Source organism: Rhinatrema bivittatum, chromosome 14 (genome assembly GCF_901001135.1).
Source record: "Rhinatrema bivittatum chromosome 14, aRhiBiv1.1, whole genome shotgun sequence".
NCBI classification, from domain to species: Eukaryota; Metazoa; Chordata; class Amphibia; order Gymnophiona; family Rhinatrematidae; genus Rhinatrema; species Rhinatrema bivittatum.
In genome coordinates, this window is record NC_042628.1 from 57,201,058 (window position 1) to 57,222,458 (window position 21,401).

The 21,401-nt window shown below is 50.5% G+C and overlaps 1 protein-coding gene across 6 annotated transcripts in view; it reads left to right on the forward strand.

Annotated features, from left to right (window-relative positions):
* XRCC1 (X-ray repair cross complementing 1) overlaps positions 1-21,401 on the forward strand; it is a 339,102-nt gene that overhangs the window by 20,410 nt on the left and 297,291 nt on the right. For all 6 annotated transcript variants that reach the window (XR_003852563.1, XM_029576097.1, XM_029576094.1 and 3 more), the window contains exons 4-6: positions 18,574-18,732; positions 19,069-19,158; positions 19,239-19,356. Coding sequence is in view for 5 of the 6 variants with exons in the window: in XM_029576097.1 (XP_029431957.1) it covers positions 18,574-18,732; positions 19,069-19,158; positions 19,239-19,356 (367 nt within the window). In the remaining variant the exon portion in view is untranslated. The remainder of the gene's footprint in view (positions 1-18,573; positions 18,733-19,068; positions 19,159-19,238; positions 19,357-21,401) is intronic.

Sequence of the window (21,401 nt, forward strand, 5' to 3'; positions counted from 1 at the left end):
ATAGCTTTAAAGAAAGCTCCTGAACAAGGATTGTATGGTGAGTTTGAGGTTTTTTGTTTGCTGATTATAATTTGAATTGAATTGTCTGAAACTGGATTAAATTCGGACCATTGATAATTAGGTTCTTTCTTGACACAGGTGGGGTAAGGCAGTTGTGAGAATTCTGTGGAGATGGTCTCCTCCTAAGGTCCCTAGGACCTCTTTGGGCCAGGAGTCGGTCGGGGCTCGCGGTCCCCGGCCCCAGGGGGGGTGCGGACATTCCGGAATTTCCGAATCCCGCTCCTGCGGTTCCGGACATGGACGGAGGGGGCAATTCGGACGCTTCGACAACTGTGGAGGGGGATGATCCCCAGATTCTCCGTTTGTTTGGCATGGATCAGCTGCGTTTCGTGATCCCGCAGGTGTTAAAGGAACTGGATAGCTCGGTTCCGCACCAGGAAGCTGATACTTCCACGGGGGATGTGGCTCTGGTGGGGCTTCGGGACCTCCCGCCAACTTTTCCTTTTCATCCTAAACTACGACAAATTGTCTCTAAGGAGTGGGATCTTCCGGAAGCTTCCTTGCACGTGAGCAGGGCTATGGACAAGTTGTATCCCCTGCCGTCAGAGTCTTTGGATCTCCTCAAAACTCCCACGGTGGATTCGGCGGTTTCGGCCGTGATTAAGCATACTATCATCCCCATGACAGGGGGTATAACGTTAAAGGATCTCCAGGACCGAAAGTTGGAGATCGTGTTGAAGCGCATTTTTGAGGTAGCGGCGTTGGGAGTCCGGGCAGCGGCCTGTAGCAGCATGGTGCTGCGGGCCACTCTTCGCTGGATTCAGCAACTGTTAACAGCTCAGGATCTTCCGCCGGGCAAGGCGGAGCAGGCTAACTGCGTTGAAGCTGCGGTCGCTTACACAGCGGAAGCCTTATATGATCTTCTACAGACTTCTGCTCGCATTATGTCTTCGGCAGTATCTGCCAGGCGGTTGCTTTGGCTCCGTCGCTGGGCAGCGGATGCTTCATCTAAATCACAGCTGGGTTCCTTTCCATTCAAGGGAAAATTGTTGTTTGGAGACGAGCTGGATCAGCTTATCAAGGACTTAGGAGACAACAAGGTCTATAAGTTGCCTGAGGATAAGCCCCGGCAGTCTCGGCCCTTCGGGAATTCCAGGGGTCGGTTCCGGGGTCAACGCCAGTTCCGTATGGGGAGGAGTGGCTCCCTTCCTCAGAGACAGCAAGCGTCAAAGGCACAGTCTTGGACTCCTTCCTTTCGTGTCAGGAGGCCTCAGCGGTCAGGATCTTCCCAGACCTTTACCCCTAACAAAGCAACACAATGAAGGTGCGCTGACCCATTCCTCCATTCCGCACATCGGGGGTCGGTTGGCCCTGTTTCGGGAGGAGTGGGTCAAGATAACTTCAGACCAGTGGGTCCTCGATGTGGTCAGTCACAGTTACGTGCTGGATTTTGCTCGTCCGCTCCGGGATCTTTTTCTGGCGTCTCCATGCGGTCCTCCGGAGAAGCAGCGGGTTATTGCTCAAACGGACCGGTTGAGGACGCTGGGGGCGGTGATCCCCGTTCTGCCGGCCGAACGTCGGACTGGCCAGTATTCCATCTACTTCGTGGTTCCCAAGAAGGAAGGCACGTTAGACCAATCTTGGATTTAAAACGGGTCAACAAGGCCTTATGCGTGCCTCGTTTTCGCATGGAGACGCTACGGTCTGTTATTGCGGCCGTCCACAAGGGAGAATTTTTGGCTTCTTTGGATCTTACCGAGGCATATCTCCATATTGGGATCCGGGAGCATCATCAGAGATTCCTGAGGTTCATGGTGTTAGGGGACCATTTCCAGTTTTGTGCCCCTCCATTCGGGTTGGCAACGGCCCCAAGAGTGTTCACCAAGGTGCTGGTGGTTGTCGCAACGTCGCTCCGTCGACAGAGAATACTGGTACATCCATATCTCGACTATTGGCTCATCCGGGCAAAGTCGGAAGCATTGTGCAAGCGGGCGGTTCGGTTGGTGGTGGAACAGCTGCAAACGCTAGGTTGGGTAGTCAACTTCCAGAAAAGCCAGCTGAAACCGACCCAGCAATTGGAGCTCTTGGGAGCTCGATTCGACACTTCGGTGGGCAAGGTGTTCCTGCCACATCAGCGGATGATCAATTTAATGGCACAGGTGCGAAACCTTTTGGATCTCCCGTTCCCCACGGCCTGGGATTATTTGCAAGTCATTGGACATATGGCTTCTACTCTGGAGATGGTGCCGTGGGCTTTTGCGCATATGCGGCCTTTACAAAGAGCTCTTCTCTCTTGTTGGGATCACAGGTCCGAGGATGACGACATGGTATTACCATTGCTGGAGCCGGCCCGATCCAGTCTCGACTGGTGGTTGATCCCGGACCACCTACTGCAAGGCGTGGACTTGGAACCTCCGCCTTGGATAGTCGTAACGACGGATGCCAGTCTCGCCGGCTGGGGAGCTGTGTGTCAGTTCCAGGCGGTACAGGGGACGTGGTCTCCTCGACAAGCCAGGTGGTCCATCAATCGCCTGGAAACCAGGGCGGTTAGCCTGGCATTGCGTCAACTCCTTCCGATGGTGCGAGGTCGGGCGTGAGAGTTCTCTCAGACAACGCGACCATGGTAGCATATATAAACCGACAAGGAGGCACAAGGAGTCGGCCGGTTGCGGCCGAAGCGTCTCTGTTGATGGCCTGGGCAGAACAGCATTTAGACCGCATAGCGGCCACCATATCACAGGAGTGGACAATGTTCAGGCGGATTATCTCAGTCGGCAGCACCTAGATCCGGGGGAGTGGGAGTTGTCGGCCGAGGCGATGTATCACATAACTCAGCTTTGGGGTGTGCCATACTTTGGACTTGATGGCAACTCCACAAAATGCCAAGGCGGCGCGTTTCTTCAGCCGAAGGCGGGAGTACGGCTCAGAAGGGGTAGATACACTAGTTCTTCAGTGGCCTCTTCATATTCTCCTTTATGTCTTCCCTCCGTGGCCCCTAGTGGGAAAGGTGTTAAGGTGCATAGAATCCCATTGGGGCCTGGTGATTCTCGTGGCTCCGGAGTGGCCAAGGTGCCCGTGGTTCGCGGATCTTGCCAATATGGCAGTGGACGGGCCACTACGTCTAGGTCACCTTCCGAATCTCCTTCGGCAGGGTCCAGTATTTTTAGATCGGGCGGATCGCTTCTGTCTGGCAGCTTGGCTTATGAGCAGAGGCAGTGAGGAAGAAAGGGTATCCCGAAGCGGTTATTACTACTCTACTTCGGGCGCGCAGATCCTCGACTACTCTTACTTATGCTAGAGTGTGGAAGGTCTTTGACACGTGGTGCTGTGACTTGAAGATTTCACCACACCAGGCTTCTATCAGGCATATCTTTACCTTTTTGCAAGCTGGCTTGAAGAAGGGTCTGGCCTACAGTTCTCTTAGGGTGCACGTGACAGCCCTGGGTTGTTTGAGGGGCAAGGTTGACGGTGTTTCCCTGGCGTGTCATCCAGATGTTGCTCGTTTTTTGCGAGAAGTTCGGAACTTACGTCCCCTCTGAGGTTTCCTTGTCCTTCCTGGAGCTTAAACTTGGTCCTTCGTGGTCTCTGTACTGCTCCCTTTGAACCTGTTACAGGCCTCCTTGAAGGATTTGACTCTCAAGACCATATTTCTAGTGGCTATTTCCTCAGCGCGTCGTGTTTCGGAGTTGCAGGCTCTCTCGTGCAGGGAACCGTTTTTGTGTATTTCGGAGTCTGGTGTGTCCTTGCGCATGGTCCCTTCCTTCTTGCCCAAGGTGGCATAGTCTTTTCATATTAATCAGACGGTTGAATTGCCTTCTTTTTCGGAGGAAGAGCTTCGGTCTTCTCAAGGTCGGGACTTGAGGCGTTTGGATGTCCGTTGTATTCTCCTGAGGTACTTGGAGGTGACTAATGAGTTTCAGAGGTCGGATCACCTGTTTGTGTTGTGGAATGGACCCAAGAAGGGCCTTCAGGCCTCCAAGATGACTATTGCACAATGGTTGAAGTCCGCAATCGCGTCCACGTACATTGGTTGTGGTAAGTTGGTACCCGAAGGATTGAAGGCTCATTCCCTGCTTTCTCAGGCAGCTTTGTGGGCTGAAAGCCAGTTGGTGTCTTGCCAGGAGATTTGCAGGGCGGCCACTTGGAAATCCTTGCATACGTTTGCTAGGCATTATCGCTTGGATTTTCGTGGTCCGTCGGCTGACTCCTTTGGGAGCAGTGTGATTTGAGCGGGATTCTCGGGGTCCCACCCCATTTAAGGCGGCACGGGAACATCCCAGCAGTCTGGACTGATCCTGGTACGTACAGGGAAAGGAAAATTAGTTTCTTACCTGATAATTTTCGTTCCTGTAGTACCATGGATCAGTCCAGACAGTGGTTATATCCCCCTTCCAGCAGGTGGAGTCAGAGCAAAAACTGAGAGGGTGGTCCCTAATAACTGGTGTGCCCTCTGTAAACCTTCAGTATTAAGAATAACCAAGCAATAAGGAAAAACACGTTGGATGGATCAATACAAATTAAAGTACATAAACTGTCAACATGACTAAACAAACTTGCAACCAGAAAGCTCGATCAGCACCAAACCAGTCCTGAAAGAAGCACACAGTCGAGCTGGCAGATTGTCCCCACGAAACCCAAGAATCCTGAGGGTGGGCGTCTGGGCTGATCCATGGTACTACAGAAACAAAAACTAGCAGGTAAGGAAATAATTTTCTTTTCCCTGTACATACCAGGATCAGTCCAGACAGTGGGCTGTACCAAAGCTTCCCTAAGTAGGGTGGGCCACTGATAGCCCAGCTCGAATGACCTGAGCCCCAAAGGACCCCGAGGTCGACAGTTGAAGATTCAAGCGATAGTGACGCACAGATGTGCGCAAGGACTACCAGGTAGCCGTTCTTCAAATTTCCTGCGGAGAGACTGCTCGGCGTTCGGCCCAGGAAGCCGCCTCAGCGCAGAGAGACTGAGCTTTAATACCTTCTGGGGGAGAACATCCCGCTCCAACATATGCTGCCGAAATGGCTTTCTTCAGCCACTGGGCGATGGTGGTCTTTGAAGCTTTATTCCCCTTCTGGGGACCACTCCAGAGGACAAAAAGATGATCCGATAAACCGAGGTCGTTGGTAACCTCCAAATATCGAAGGAGAGCGCGCTTGACATTTAGGCGCCTAAGTTCTCTGGAGTCATCTTGGAATGAAGGCAGTTCCACTAACTGATTCAGGTGAAAGGAGGAGAACACCTTTGGAAGGAAAGATGGCACGGTACCTAAGGATACCCCGGAGTCCGTGAAGCGTAGCTAAGGCTCTCTGAATGACAAGGCCTGAAGCTCAGAGATTCTGCGAGTGAAGCAGATGGAAACCAAGAAAACTGTCTTGAGAGTAAGGTCTTTGAGAGAAGCCCGTTTCAGCGGTTCAAAGGGTGGACCGCCAAGAATTCAAAGGAAAAATTCAAGCTCCAGGAAGGACATAAATTGCGGATCGGAGGTTTCACATGCTTTACTCCCTTTAAGAAACGGACCACATCTGGGTGTGTAGCAAGGGTAGATCCTTGAGAAGGGTGGACCAGAGCACCAAGGGCTGCCACCTGGACCCGCAGGAATTATAGGCCAATCCCATCTCCAGCCCACGTAGTAAGAACGACAAGATGTGGACAATGGTCGCATGCTGTGGAGAGAGGCATGAGGACTGACATCAAGCCTCAAACACTTTCCAGACCCATACATAGAGATGGAAGTCTTCCTAGCCTTGGGAAGAGTGGATATAACTGCCTCTGGGGTCCCCTGTCGCCTTAGCCGGCGCCATTCAAAAGCCAAGGCGCTAGACAGAAGCGATCGACCTGGTCGAAAAATACTGGGCCCTGTTGTAGTAGATTCGACAGATGCCCAAGGCGCAGCGGTCCGTCCACTGCTAGGTTGACTAAGTCGGCAAATCAGGGTCGACAAGGCCACTCCGAAGCCACCAGGATCATGGGCCCCCGGTGACCCTCTATTCGCCGGAGCACCCTTCCCACCAGGGCCAGGGTGGGAACACGCAAAGCAGAACATTCATTGGCTACGGGAGGACTAGGGCGTCGATGCCTTCTGCACCGTGTTCTCTTCTGCGGCTGAAGAAGCGCGGAGCCTTCGCGTTCCTCTGCGTGGCCATCAGATCCAGATGTGGAGGGCCCCATCACGTGAAGAGTAATGACGCTGCCTCCAGGGACAGCTCCCATTCTCCGGGATCTAAGCGCTGACGACTTAGGAAATCCGCCTGAACATTGTCCACTCCTACAATGTGAGACGCCGCCAAACGACACAGGTGAAGTTCTGCCCATGGTATCAGCCGGTTGGCCTCTCGAGCAACATGGAGACTCCATGTCCCTCCTTGACGGTTGATGTATGTAATAGTCGTTGCGTTGTCGGAGAGGATTCGGACTGCCCGACCTTGGACTATGGGCAGGAAGCGATGCAGCGCAAGACTGACCGCTCTGGTCTCCAGAATGTTGATGGGCCACGACACCTGTTCCGGTGTCCATTGCCCCTGTGTTGATTGACGGCTACACACTGCTCCCCAGTCGGCGAGGCTGGCATCTGTTATCACGATTACCCCTTGTGGAACCTCCAGCTCCACTCCTCAGAGCAAATGATCCAGGACTAGCCACCAGGTCAGGCTGTCCAGGGCTAGGGGTGGTAGCGGCAGGGGAGCCTGAAACTCTCAGGACACCGGTTTCCACCGGGATAGTAATGCTCTCTGCAATGGACGCATGTGGGCAAAGGCCCAAGGCACGACATCTATCGTGGAGGCCATGGAACCTAGCATCTGGAGATAGTCCGAAGCCGTGGGAGGCTGGAGGTCCCGAAAACGCTGAACCTGAAGGAGGAGCGATTGGGCCCGGTCCGGACGAAGAGTGCCTTCCTTGGTGTCGAAATGAGCTCCTGGAAAGTCGAGACACTGGGATGGAGTGAGGCTGCTCTTGGTAAAATTGATGACCCAACCGAGCAATTGGAGGAGGAGTAACACTCGTTCCACCGAGCGCTGGCACAAGTCCCTGGACTTTGCCTGGATGAGCCAGTTGTCCAAGTAGGGATGGACCAGAATCCCTTCCTTCCGCAGGGCTGCCGCCACCACTACCATCACCTTGGTAAGGTGTGGAGGAGCGGTTGCAAGGCCGAATGGCAGGGCCTGGAACTGCTGATCCAAAATCTTGAAGCGGAGAAAGTGCTGGTGTTCCGACCGGATGGGGATATGCAGATAGGCCTCCGTCAGATTCAAGGACGCTAGGAACTCTCCCTTGTGCACTGCCGCAATCACGGAGCGTAGGGTTTCCATCCTGAAGTGAGGAACCTTGAGAGCCCTGTTGACCAGCTTGAGATCAGGATCAGCCGGAAGGAGCCCTCCTCCTTCTTGGGGACTACGAAGTAGACGGAATAATGGCCGAGCCCTTGTTCCGTCACTGGCACAGGAAGAATGGCTACAGACTCCAGAAGCCGGTCCAGCGTCTGTCACACTGTGTCCTGTTTCTTTAATCCACAAGGGGAGAAGACAAACCGACCTCTGAGAGGTCGAGCAAACTCTAAAATGTAACCGTGCTTTAGAATATCCAGGACCCACTGGTCTGAGGCAATTGTGGCCCACTCCTCGTAGAATAACTAAAGGCGGCCTCCTATCTGGGGAATTGAAGAGCGAGCTGGCAATACTTCATTGCGGAGATTTAGCAGAAGTCCCTTGGGTGAGGGCGTCTAGGGCTGATCTTCGACCCCGAAAGGAATGATACCAGGACTGCAATTGCGATGAGGCAGGCTTGTGGGGTACCGACCTCCCCTGGCGAAAGCACCGTTGTTCTCAGACACGGTTCCACAGAGAGCTGTATGTCCTGGAGCTCAGAGGATGATCTTCCTGTAACTTATGCACATTATCCTCCCCGAGCAATTTGGAGAGTCGATCCAACTCTTCCCCAAACAGCAATTTACCCTTGAAAAGGAGGGAGCCAAGTTGAGACTTGGAGGGGGAATCCGTGGCCCAGTTTCTGAGCCAGAGGAGGCGTCTGGCTGAGACTACAGACACCATGAACCTAGACAGCATCTGGAGAAGATCATACAGCGTGTCCGCACCATTCGTTATGACGGCTTCCAGCCTTTCCGCCTGTTGTGCCTCCCTTGGAGGCAATTTTTGAGCGCCAAGCAGTTGTGGAGCCACCGGAGTCCTGCTCGCTGCATCAGGGAGCTACAGACAGCAGCCCGAACTCCCAAGGCGGACACCTCAAAAACCCTCTTCAAATGTACCTCAAGTTTGCGCTCCTGCAAATCTCTGAGGGCCACTCCCCGAGTCACTGGAATAGTAGTCTTCTTTGTCACTGCTGAAACCGCAGCATCCACCCACGGTTCTTTAAACAGATCCAGGGAGTCCTCGGGAAGCGGGTACAGCTTGCCCATAGCTCTGCCAACCCACAGAGAAGCCTCCGGAGCCTCCCACTCCTTGGACAGCAATTGAAAAGGGGAAAGGTCTTCAAAGGTGGCTTGAGCCCCGCCAGGATGGGGTCCCCTCTCTTCGGTGCTGTGCTGGTACCAGAGCATCCTGGGGAGCCTCAATGTCCAACTCGGCCAAGACATGCGAAATGAGCAAATCCAGCTCATCGCTTTGGAAAAGACGGAGGACTCGAGGATCATCTCCTTCGACTTGCGCCAGGGGCCCAGAGTCAACCAAATCCGGGTCCACCGCAGGGACTGGCAAAGGCGGGTTAAGACTGGTCGGAAGAAAAACTGGCTGTACCCTGGAGGACCCCGAGGGAGCCGCTGACCCGGCAGAGCCAGGGTCTCCTGGAGCCGCAACTGAACGCGGCGGTCCCAATCCCCACGGTGCCCCTCTGGGGTCCGGGAAATCCCCCAGTCTGCCCACCTTAGCAGGAGGGGAAGCCAGAGCAGTGTCCTGGTGCTGATTGAGCCTGGCCAAATAAGCACTATGCATGAGCAGAATGAATTCTGTGGAAAAAGGCTCTGGAGGAGGGATGGCCAGAAGGGGGGGGGGGGGGGGGGGGGGGGGGGGGGGGGGTGTGTGAACCGGGGGTGGCGGCTCTGAGTCGGGAGGTTAACCGGAGGAGAATGAGCCCTGTCGGGGGCTAAGCTGACAGGAGACTGTGCCGGGGGAGGCAACTCCGGATCAAAAATGGCCGCCGTTCCCGCACTGGATGGGAACGGGGCTGTCCTCCTCAGAGCCTGGCGCGCGTATGAGCACGAAACTGACCGCCCCGGCGGGCTCGAGGCGCCCTCCCCGCCAGGGAGGCACCGAGCACACAAGCCTTCCCGGGAGAGATGTGCTCCAGGCTCCCCGCAGGCACTGCATCGCGTTGAACGCGGCATAGAGGTAAGTAAGAGTAAGCAAAGACCTCCGAAAGAGCTGCTGGCAGCCGGTGGAAGGAGTCCTGTGCTGCTAAGTAACTTAGTCGACCCGTACCCTTAAGAATAAGTATATTTTCTTCAAGCCAGAGGAATGCTGCGTCCCTGAAGCTTAGAGGCTGTCCCGAGGAATCGGCATCTCAGGGCAGCGGGTCGATATCAAGGGGGAGAGGTTGGACCACTAACTTCACCCCTAAGGCAGCAAAGGTTACTTCTGTGAAAGGAAAACTTACAACTTACCCCAGGGACCAAAAACAGCAATACAGAAACGCAAGAGATTGGTCTGCCACTGAAAGAAAAGCCTGCAGCAGAGCAACCAAAGCAGTAAGCCAAAAATGTGTTGTGTTTTTTTTTGTTTTGTTTTAAATAAGATCCATCCAAATAACTCTAAGGAGAAAAAGAAATCCAGAAAGGACCATTCTCAGAGAAAGAAAACTGGGGAAGCAAAGGAGCCAACTGCCATCCTGCTGGAGTCAGAGAAATACCGAAGGTTTACAGAGGGCACACCAGTTATGAGGGACCGCCCTCTCAGTTTTTGCTCTGACTCCACCTGCTTGAAGGGGGATATAACCCACTGACTGGACTGATCCTGGTACGTACAGGGAACGATCCAGTGCTGCTGGGACTTAGGGGTCCAACGACATCTTTTTCTTTCCATCTTTCTCTCACTGACCTCTTGTACAGGGAGTGGGGACACTCCTGAATTAGGTCTAAAGGTAGGAAGGGCCATGGACAAGTTATATCCATTACCGGAGGAGGCCCTGGAAGTTTTGAAACTTCCCAAGGTAGATGCCGCTGTGTCAGCAGTCACTAAGAGGACAACCATCCCAGTGACGGGAGCTACGGCCCTTAAAGACCTTCAGGATCGTAAACTGGAGGTACAGCTCAAGAGAATTTTCGAGGTTTCTGCACTAGGTGTGCGGGCGGCTATGTGTAGTAGCTTGGCCTTGCGAGCAGGGCTGCGTTGGGTGCAGTCGTTGCAAAACAATTCTTCCCCCTCTGACGAGGAGGTAGCGCAAGCTGGCCGATTGGAAGCTACTGTTGCCTACAGCGCAGATGCTTTATATGATCTTCTCAGGACTTCGGCTCACTCAATGGTGTCATCAGTGTCGGCTCGCAGGCTCCTCTGATTGAGGAATTGGTCGACTGACGCATCCTCAAAGGCTCAGTTGGGAGCTTTGCCCTTTAAGGGAAAATTACTCTTTGGAAAAGATTTGGAAGATATATTATCCTTAGGTGAGAATAAGATTCACAAATTACCGGAGGATCGTCCTAGATCTCGAAGTTCCTTCTCATCCCGCTCTCGTTTTCGATCTGGTCAAAGATTCCGTTCTTCTCGTCCATCGGCTCCACCTGCAAAGCAGCCTTCAGGCAGGCAGCAAAATTGGCCTCAGTCCTTTCGTGGCCGCTGATTCGGAAGACCAGGAAATTCCCAAGCGGCAGGTGAAGCAGTCTGCCCAATGAGATAGGGCCGATCCATTCCCCGGTTCCGGTTATAGGAGGCAGGCTGTCTCTGTTTTACGGAGAATGGACCAAATGTACGTCAGATCAGTGGGTTCTTCTGGTGATAAGTCAAGGTTATGCTTTAGATTTTGTTCAGCAACTTCGCAACCGGTTTCTGATTTCCCCATGTTCTTACCTGGAAAAACGTCAGGCAGTAAAGGACTCTTTGCAGCGTCTCAGCGATCACGGAGCTATCGTTCCAGTTCCTTCTCCAGAACAACGGAAAGTTCGTTACTCAATTTACTTTGTCATTCCAAAAAAGGAGGGAGCTTTTCGTCCAATTCTCGACCTCAAGAGTCAACCCATTGCCTACGGATTCCCAACTTTCGAATGGAAACTCTCAGGTCAGTCATGGCCTCGGTACACAAGGGAGAGTTTCTAGCGTCTCTGGATCTCACCGAGGCTTATCTTCACATTGGCATTCGCTCCGACCATCAGAAGTTTCTCAGATTTTGCATTCTCTGTCAGCATTATCAATTCAGGGCTCTCCCATTCGGGTTAGCCACAGCTCCCAGAACATTTACCAAGGTAATGGTTGTGGGGGCAGCGCAACTCAGGAAGGAAGGCCTTTTGGTCCATCCATACCTGGACGACTGGTTAATTCGGGCGAAATCGGAGTCTCTTTGTCGCTCAACGGTCAGCAGAGTCATCGACCTCTTGCAATCCCTAGGTTGGGTGATCAACGAGGACAAGAGCCATCTAGTTCCTTCGCAGTCACTGGAATTTCTGGGCGCACTGTTAGATACCTTTCACGGGAGAGTGTTGTTACCGGAGCATCGTATTCTCAAGCTGCAAGCGCAAATCCAAGACTTATTGTCCGTTCCTGTACCATGTGTACAGGATTATTTGAGAGTCCTCGGTTCAATGACATCCACTCTAGAATTGGATCCTTGGGCCTTTGCGCATATGAGGCCACTACAGTCCGCTTTGCTTTCCCGCTGGAATCCGGTTTCGGAACAATACCGCCTTCCCCTTCCCCTTACAGAGAAGGCTCGATCCAGTCTGGATTGGTGGTTATAGGAGGACAATCTACGGAGGGGAGTTCCTCTAGAGATTCCGGAGTGGACTGTAGTCACCACGGATGCCAGTCTTTCAGGCTGGGAAGCGGTATGTCAGAAACATCTGTTCAGGGACAGTGGTCCAGTGAAGAAGCACGGTGGTCGATCAGTCTGTTAGAGACCAGGGCGGTACGCTTGGCGTTGCAGGCTCTTCATCCTCTCCTTTGTGGGAAGTCTGTGCGGATTCTCTCCGACAATGCGACCACAGTAGCGTACATCAACCGCCAGGGAGGAACTCGAAACCATTTGGTGGTGCAGGAAGCGCAACAGCTGATCACCTGGGCGGAACAAAATCTGCTCAGCATAGCGGCTTCTCACATCGCCGGCGTAGACAACGTCCAAGCCAACTTCCTCAGTCATCGTCATCTCGATCCAGGGGAGTGGGAACTGTGTGAAGAAGCCTTTCAGATGATATGCAACAGGTGGTCCAGACCGGCAATGGATCTCATGTCAATGTTCCAGAATTCCAAAGCCTCTCAGTTCTTCAGCTGCAGGAGGGAAAGAGGAGCGGAAGGAGTGGACGCTCTAGTCGTTCTTTGGCCACAGGACATTCTTCTCTATGTGTTTCCACCTTGGCCTCTGTGTCGGATAGAGGTACAACGAGTCGACGTTGTTTTAGTTGCACCGGAATGGCCACGTCGTCAGTGGTTCGCGGATTTGATCAGTCTGGCAATGGACGGTCCTCCACGATTTCGAGATCTACCATGCCTATTGTCTCAGGGTCCCGTTTGTTTGGAAGAGACCAATCACTTCTGTCTAGCGGCATGGCTTTTGAGAGGCGCCGGTTAAAGAACAAAGGTTATTCCGATGCTGTGGTGGCTACTCTATTGCGTTATCGTAAGCCTTCTACATCATTGGCGTATGTGAGAGTGTGGTGAGTTTTTGAATCTTAGTGTGTGGAACACCAATTAGATCCGGTGCAGACTTCCATATTGGATATTTTGTTCTTTTTGCAAGCTGGCTTAGCAAAAGGTTTGTCCTGCAGTTCCTTACGAGTCCAAGTGGCAGCTCTTGGATGCTTTCAGGGCAAGGTACATGAACATAAGAACATAAGAAAATGCCATACTGGGTCAGACCAAGGGTCCATCAAGCCCAGCATCCTGTTTCCAACAGTGGCCAATCCAGGCCATAAGAACCTGGCAAGTACCCAAAAACTAAGTCTATTCCATGTAACCATTGCTAATGGCAGTGGCTATTCTCTAAGTGAACTTAATAGCAGGTAATGGTCTTCTCCTCCAAGAACTTATCCAATCCTTTTTTAAATACAGCTATACTAACTGCACGAACCACATTCTCTGGCAACAAATTCCAGAGTTTAATTCTTTTGGCAGCGCATCCGGATGTGGCGTGTTTTCTCCAAGGCGCAAAGCATCTACGTCCTCCGTTCCGGAACCCTTGTCCTGCGTGGAGTTTGAATTTGGTTCTCAGGGCTCTGTGTTTGGCTCCTTTTGAACCCCTCAAACATATGACTTTGAAGGATCTTGCGTTGAAGGTGGGGTTTTTTTTGTGGCCGTTTCCTCAGCACGTAGAATTTCGAAGTTACAGGCCTTGTCTTGCAGGGAGCCTTTTCTTATAATTTCCGATACGGGAGTTTCCTTACGTACTGTGCCTTCTTTTTTACCCAAAGTTGTTTCTTCTTTTCATCTAAATCAGTCGATAGAGCTTCCGGCTTTTATGTGTTTAGATCGTACGGATCCTTCCTTTAAGGATCTCAAGAAACTGGATGTGAGACGTGTGCTGTTGCGTTATCTTGAAGTTACCAACAGTTTTCGAATGTCAGGTCATTTGTTTGTTCTGTGGAATGGTCCTTTTAAGGGTCATAAAGTCTCCAGGGCTACAATCGCTCGCTGGTTAAAGGAGACTATACGGTCAGCTTATCTTCTGGCTCGTCGGGATCTTTCGGAAGGTTTGAGGGCTCATTCCACTAGGTCACAAGCTACGTCATGGGCGGAGTTTCAACAGGTTTTTCCTCAAGAGATTTGTAAGGCAGCGACTTGGAAGTCGCTGCACACTTTTGCTCATCATTACCGTTTGGATGTTCAGGCTCCGGGTTCAGCAGCCTTCGGGGAGAGTGTTCTCCGAGCGGGACTCTCTGTGTCCCACCCCAAATAGAACAGCTCTGGTACATCCCAGGGTCTGGACTGATCCAGGTACGTACAGGGAAAGGAAAATTGGTTCTTACCTGCTAATTTTCTTTCCTGTAGTACCATGGATCAGTCCAGAGGCCCACCCTTTTTATGTCTTGGTGTTTAAACCGCATTTCATGCTGTCTACGTTTTTTCAATGTTTGTTTATCTTGACAGTTCCTCGGGATTCTGCCTCCACTTAGGATTTGTGAGTAGGAAGTATATTATAGAGTTTAGTTAGCTAGTTAGTGTTATTGGTTAGATTTTCTGCTTTGATATTGTTCAATACTGATGGACTGCAGGTGGCACCTCAGGGTATACGTCAGAGTCAGTAGAATATTTCTCTTTCTCCCTCTGCTGGATGGTGACATAACCCAGGGTCTGGACTGATCCATGGTACTACAGGAACAAAAATTAGCAAGTAAGAACCAATTTTCCTTTCATGGTATCCCCCTGTGCTTCTCTAGCAAAGAAGCTTATCATTTAACAGACCATCCAAAGGCTAAGAATGCTGGGAGCCATCGTTCCTGTCCTCCAGGAGGAGAGGGGGACGGGAAGGTACTCCCATTTATTTTGTGGTGCCGAAGAAGGAAGTCCTGGACTTTTGAAGAAGGTGAATGCAGCCCTCAAGGTCCCCTGTTTCAGGATGGAGACTCTCAGGTCTGTCATAGCAGCAGGGAGATTTTGGCTTTCCTGGATCTCACGGAGGAGTATTTGCACATTGAGATTCACCACGATCATCAGAGATATCTCAGATTCATGATCCTCATAAAGCATTTTCAATTTTGCAGTCTCCCATTCAGTCTAGCCACTGCTCAGAGGACTTTCACCAAGGTAATGGTGGTAGCGGCAGCCCTCAGAAAGTAGGGGCTGCTGGTGCATCCATATCTGGATGATTGGCTCATTTGAGCAAAGTCAGAGGACCTTTTCAGACAGGCGGTGGAAGTGGTATTGCACTGCTTGAGATCCTTAGGTTGGAGTGTGAACCTGGCCAAGAGCCGCCTTTCGTCTTCATAGGTTCTGGATTTCTTGGGTGCATGTTATGATACCCGTCTGGGCAAGGTTTTTCTCACTGAGGAGTGGATTCTCAAGCTACAAGCGCAAGTTCGGAACCTGTTGAAGCCCCAAGTGCCCAGGGTCTGGGATTACTTGCAGGTCCTTGGTTCCATTGCCTCGACCTTGGAGCTGGTCCTGTGGGCGTCTGCTCATATTAGATCTCTACAGAAAGCGTTGCTATCCTGGTGGGATCTGATTTCAGAGCAGTTTCATCTTCCACTACCGCTTACAGAGTTCGCCAGGTCCAGTCTTTTGTGGTGGCTTGGCCAGGACCACTTGTGCTGCGGGGTGGACCTTGAGGTGCCTCAATGGATGGTAGTCACGACTGATGCCAGTCTCACCGGTTGGGGAGGCTGTGTCAGTCCCAATCGGAGCAGGGTCAATTTTCGTCGGAGGAAGTGACCTGGTTCATCAGTCGCCTGGAGATGAGGGTGATGCGGCTGGCTGTAGAGGACGGCCTGAAAAAAGGGTTGTCCCTTAACTCCTTGAAGTTCCAGGTAGCTGCGCTCTCCTGTTTCAGAGGCTTGTCGGCACATCCGGATTTTACTCGTTTCCTAAAAGGGGTTAAACACCTTCAACTAGTTCCCCTGTGGAACATAAGAACATAAGAAAATGCCATACTGGGTCAGACCAAGGGTCCATCAAGCCCAGCATCCTGTTTCCAACAGTGGCCAATCCAGGCCATAAGAACCTGGCAAGTACCCAAAAACTAAGTCTATTCCATGTAACCATTGCTAATGGCAGTGACTATTCTCTAAGTGAACTTAATAGCAGGTAATGGACTTCTCCTCCAAGAAATTATCCAATCCTTTTTTAAACACAGCTATACTAACTGCACGAACCACATTCTCTGGCAACAAATTCCAGAGTTTAATTGTGCCTTGAGTAAAAAAGAACTTTCTCCGATTAGTTTTAAATGTGCCCCATGCTAACTTCATGGAGTGCCCCCTAGTCTTTCTACTATCCGAAAGAGTAAATAACAGATTCACATCTACCCGTTCTAGACCTCTCATGATTTTAAACACCTCTATCATATCCCCCCTCAGTCGTCTCTTCTCCAAGCTGAAAAGTCCTAACCTCTTTAGTCTTTCCTCATAGGGGAGCTGTTCCATTCCCCTTATCATTTTGGTAGCCCTTCTCTGTACCTTCTTCATCGCAATTACGTCTGGAACCCTGCCATAAGAAATTCAAACAAGGACTCAAAACGTGGTTATTTGAACTAGCATTCACACAATGATATCCAATTAACTGAAATGCCATTCAAGTTGCTACCCTCTCTCCCCATACTCCGTTCCCATCCTACCCTCTTTCCCTCCTCAATCTCCTTCTTCACCTTACCTGCCCACCCATCCCCTTCATGATTTTAATTAGCTTAAATAACAGAAATGTCTTCAGTGCAATATAGAACTTGTATCCACTCTCAGAACCGGTATTGTATTAGATGCTATTTAGTTTTAGTGTTGGTTCGTAAAGGTTTAATAGTTACATCAATATTTTAATTGTATGTTATACATTATTGGATGGTCCACAGTCTGTACAGCCTGTTTTCCGTCAATACTGTTATATGGAATTTATTTTATTTAATACCTATTAATAATGTCAATTGTAAAGCCTGTTGCTAAGTTATTGTTAAATGTAAACCGCGGTGATGTATTTCTTTACGTACTGCGGTATATAAAAACCCTTAAATAAATAAATAAATTATATCTTTTTTGAGATGCGGCGACCAGAATTGTACACAGTATTCAAGGTGCGGTCTCACCATGGAGCGATACAGAGGCATTATGACACTTTCTGTTTTATTCATCATTCCTTTTCTAATAATTCCCAACATTCTGTTTGCTTTTTTGACTGCCGCAGCACACTGCACCGACGATTTCAATGTGTTATCCACTATGACACCTAGATCTCTTTCTTGGGTTGTAGCATCTCAATCTAGTGTTGGATCTTTTGGCAGGGCCTTCCTTTCGGCCGCTGCACAGTCTATCCCTATGCCTGATGACACTGAAGACTGTATTCTTGGTGGTGATATGCTCAGCTCGTCGCATCTCTGAACTAAGGCATTGTTGTGTCGGGAACCATCCCTCCGGATAACTCCTGGAGCACTACAGCTTCGCACCGTTCCTTCCTTCTTGCCTAAGGTGGTCTCAGAGTTTCACTTGAATCAGTCCATTTCCTTACTGTCCCTAGATGGGCTCATGGACACGGAAGACTACTGCCTCCGTCGCCATTTAAACATCAGTAGGCTTTTAGTGCGGTATCTGGAAATCTTGGAACTGGTGCACAAGACGGACCTCTTGTTTGTTCTTCATGGTGGAAGGAAACAAGGTGAGACAGCTTCGCGAGCTACCTTAACTCGCTGGATCAAGGAGGTGATCACGGGAGCTTATGTAAAGGCAGGCAAGCCATTACCCTTTCAGGTTAAAGTTCATTCCACTAGTGCCCAGGCAGTATCCTAGATGGAAACTAAGCTGCTGTCTTCAGTTAACATCTGCCGAGTGGTGACATGGTCTTCCTTGCACATCTTCTCCAGATTCTATCGCCTGGATGTTTGGGCCCGAGAGGACGCGGCCTTTGCAAGGGTGGTGCTAATCTCACCGCAGGCAGCCTCCCGCCCCATTCGGGAGTAGCTTTTGTACATCCCATTGTTCCTGAGTCCATTTGGCTGAATGCTAGGAAATGGGGAAATTACTTATCTGATAATTTCATTTTCCTTAGTGTAGACAGATGGGCAGACGTGGATGGGATGCTGAGTCCAAGAACAGTGCCAGGGAATCGCCCATGAGATAAAATCTTGATTCCAAGAGGTTATGGGTAAGCCGTCGCCCAGTCCCTTGATCAGGGCATCTATAATCTTGCTGGGATTCAGCACTTATGTTTGAGTACTGTTTACAGTCATCTGTTTTTTAATCAAATTTTAATCAAGTTTTTCAATAATATGTCCACAATGGCTTTTGAAGAGAATACTGGAGGGCTTAGGTCATTGCAGGGGTATATCTAAGGTGATGTCAGCTTTGAAACCTGACTCCGTCTCCATCTGCTAGCAGGGGAGTACATATCCCATTGGTCCTGAGTCCATCTGTCTACACTAAGGAAAACAAAATTATCAGGTAAGTAATTTCTCCATTGCTCCTTTCAGGTTTTTTTTCTAATCATTTTCCTCATGTTATCATAGTTACCTTTTAGAAAGTCAAATGCTGTCATACTAGATTTCTTTTTTGCGCTCCCTCCAGTTAAGTTATTGTGATCACTATTGCCAAGTGACTCCAATATTGTTACCTCACACCAAATCCAGTGTTCCACTAAGGACTTAGGTCTAAAATAGTTTCTCCTCTTGTTAGTGCAATTATCCATACAAGAACCATCTGTATTGTTATACTAACACATGAGCTGATGTTAGTTTTGTGATCCCCTGATATTAATGATGGTTCTCCTTCTTGCACATCCTTCGTTCTTTGCTTAGGTGATCCTGGTCACTTCCTCCTTCATGTCCCCTGCAGAAAGCAAGAGTAGTAGCAGCTCAAACCGTGTCCGGATGTTTGGGCCAGAGAAGCTGGTAAAGGGAACAGCAGAAAAGAAGTGGGACAGAGTGAAGATTGTGTGCACACAGCCTTACAACAAGGTGAGGAGCCAGCTGCATCCAAAGCCTGGGACTGATGGTGGCAGTCAGATGAGGATAAGATGATCCTGTCAGGATGATTCTGCACTATAAAACTGTTAGATGTAAAATGCACGCTGCACCCCTAGCAAGGTCACTGGTCTTTGTAAAACTCCTCCTGACATATGCTTTAGTGAGATGTAATTAATGCAGTTTGCTTCCCGTTTTTTGCAGTGTTCTGCCATCCCAGACTCCCAAGAGATACAGAATTTGTAGTGATCATCTCTGAAGAGCCACTGCCTTTACTGGTTGGCCATTTTCTTACCCTCCTACTGATGCCCCTTTTCTTTGCTCCTTTAGAATCTATCATATGGACTCTCCTTTATACGATTCCATTCTCCTCCAGACCCCAGTGAGGCTGAAACTGCTGCCTCCTCAGTCTCTGCTCCGGTAGGTAGTCTGCCATGAGCCATTTAAAAGGAGAAAGTGTTCCTGCAGTGACTGTGTTTTTCTCTTCACTCCTGGTACAGAGAGTCACCAAGCTGGGACAGTTTGTGGTGAAGGAGGAAGAGAATAGCTCCAGTGCCATGAAACCCGGCAGCCTCTTCTTTAACCGGGCTGCTAAATCACCCCTGTTTCCCTCCAAAGGTAAAGCACTTTGCCAAATGCTGTCTCCTGATTTTCTTCCCCTTCCAGCTGCAGCAAGGTGGTGGCTTGAGCCAGAGAGATGTTAGGGGACAAAAGAAGGGGTATAACTAATAGAAAAGAAGAGGTAATTTTGTACAGGTTCTTAGTGAGAAGTATATAGATGGAAATGAGAAGGTCTAGAGAAGGGCTACCAAAATGATGCGGGGTCTGCATCAGACTCCCTATAATTATTTATTATAAAAACATATTTCCCTCTATGTACCCGGATCAGTCCATACCGTGGGTTGAGCCTCCTGTCCAGCAGATGAAAACAGAAAAACTGAAAGGGTATCCTATATCAGGACAGAGCCTACCCTGCATCCCTTCAGTATTTCTCTGTCTCCAGCAGATTCAGACGGTAGAACCTGCGGTTCCCTTATTTCCTCAGTTTTCTATTCACCTTTGGGGTTTGGGCGCCAGTTCCCTGGGTCAAACTCAAGCTACACAGGGATACTGGTCCTCAGTCCAAACCCGCTGGCACGCCACTTGTCTAGAGCCCCGGAGGGTAAGTTTGGCCCTCAATGTCTTTCTTCCTCTGTTCCATCGCAAGGCGGTGCACCCTACATCAACAACAGGGGGACATCGGACATCGCCTGTTGCCTCTGCTTGTTCAAGCAGACTTCCTCAGTCATCGGTGTTTAGGCCCCGGAGGGTGGGAGCTCTCCGGCAGACCTATGGAGCTGATCGTCGCAGGTGGGGTCCCCTTCCTCCCCACTGGACAATGGCTTGCAGATTCTTCAGCTGCAGAGGGGTACACTCTTCGGAGGGAGAGCATGCCCTGGATCTTCCCGGGTTTTACAACGTTTTCCCGGTACATATTTCCTCCTTGGCCTCCGGTGGGAGAGATACTTGGAAGGATCGCACCCGAGTGGCTTCGCAGGCCGTGGTACGCGGATATAGTGAACCTTGTAATACTTGGTCCCCCTCTCCCCAGCCATACTTCACACCCGCTACGACAGAGGCTAGTATTTTCAATCAGTCCGATCGCTTCTATCTAGCTGCCTGGTTTTGAAAGGCGGCATCTATGCCTGAAGGGATATCAGGAAGAACTTATTTTCACTCGGGTTCGTACACCCTCTCTCTCTCTCGCTTGCGCCCTACTTTGAGGAGTTTTTGTGATTGTCTGGGCTGAGTCCGGAAGACCGGTACACAAGGCTCTGGTATCTCAGGTCTTTCATTTCCAGCCTGGTTTGTCTTTTTCAATCTCTATGGGTACGGTTTTCTGCTCTCGGGTGTATTCTCGGTGTCTGCACATCTGGATGTAGTGGATTCCTCTAGGGAGTCAAGCTTTGTACTCTCGTCTCTACTTGTTCAGCCTGAGGAGTGTCGGAGCCCCAAGCGTTGTCTTGTAGGGGTCAGTTAGTGGAGCTCCCTGCCTTCCTACTGAGGGCATTGCGAATACACCTGGTGCGAGCTGGTGGCTCCTTGATGGGCAAAAGGTGCTTATAAAGTGTTTCCAGTTTACAATTGAGTCCCGGGTCTCTGATCATTTCTTATCTTTTGGAGTGGTCCTCAGGGACGAACCAAGGCTTCTGAGCCTACGATTGCTTGCAGCCTCAAGGAGGCGATTGCGCCGGTGTGCTTCTCTTAGGACCGGATGGCTCTGGAGGTTCTTAACGGCCCACTCTTTTTACATTCCTAGGCTGTTTTCTGGGGCAGAGTGTCAGTCGATCTCTATCAGGACATCTGGGGAGCAGCTACTTGGAAGTCTCTCGTTGTACAGGTGTCAATTTTTGGCTCCTTCGGATGGCAGGGTCTTCGAGCGGGACTGTCGCGGTCCCACCCTGTTTAGGGAAGCTTTGGGTACATCCCATGGTCTGGACTGATCCGGGTACGAACAGGGAAAGGAAAATTTGGTTCTTACCTGCAAATTTTCGTTCCTGTAGTACCACGGATCAGTCCAGACGCCCGCCTGGCTAGTGTTGCTATGTCCGCTCAGTGTTTTTCTCTTGTTTTTCTTCACAGCATTTTGGAAGATCTGTCTGCTGCTATCAGAATTTTATGGC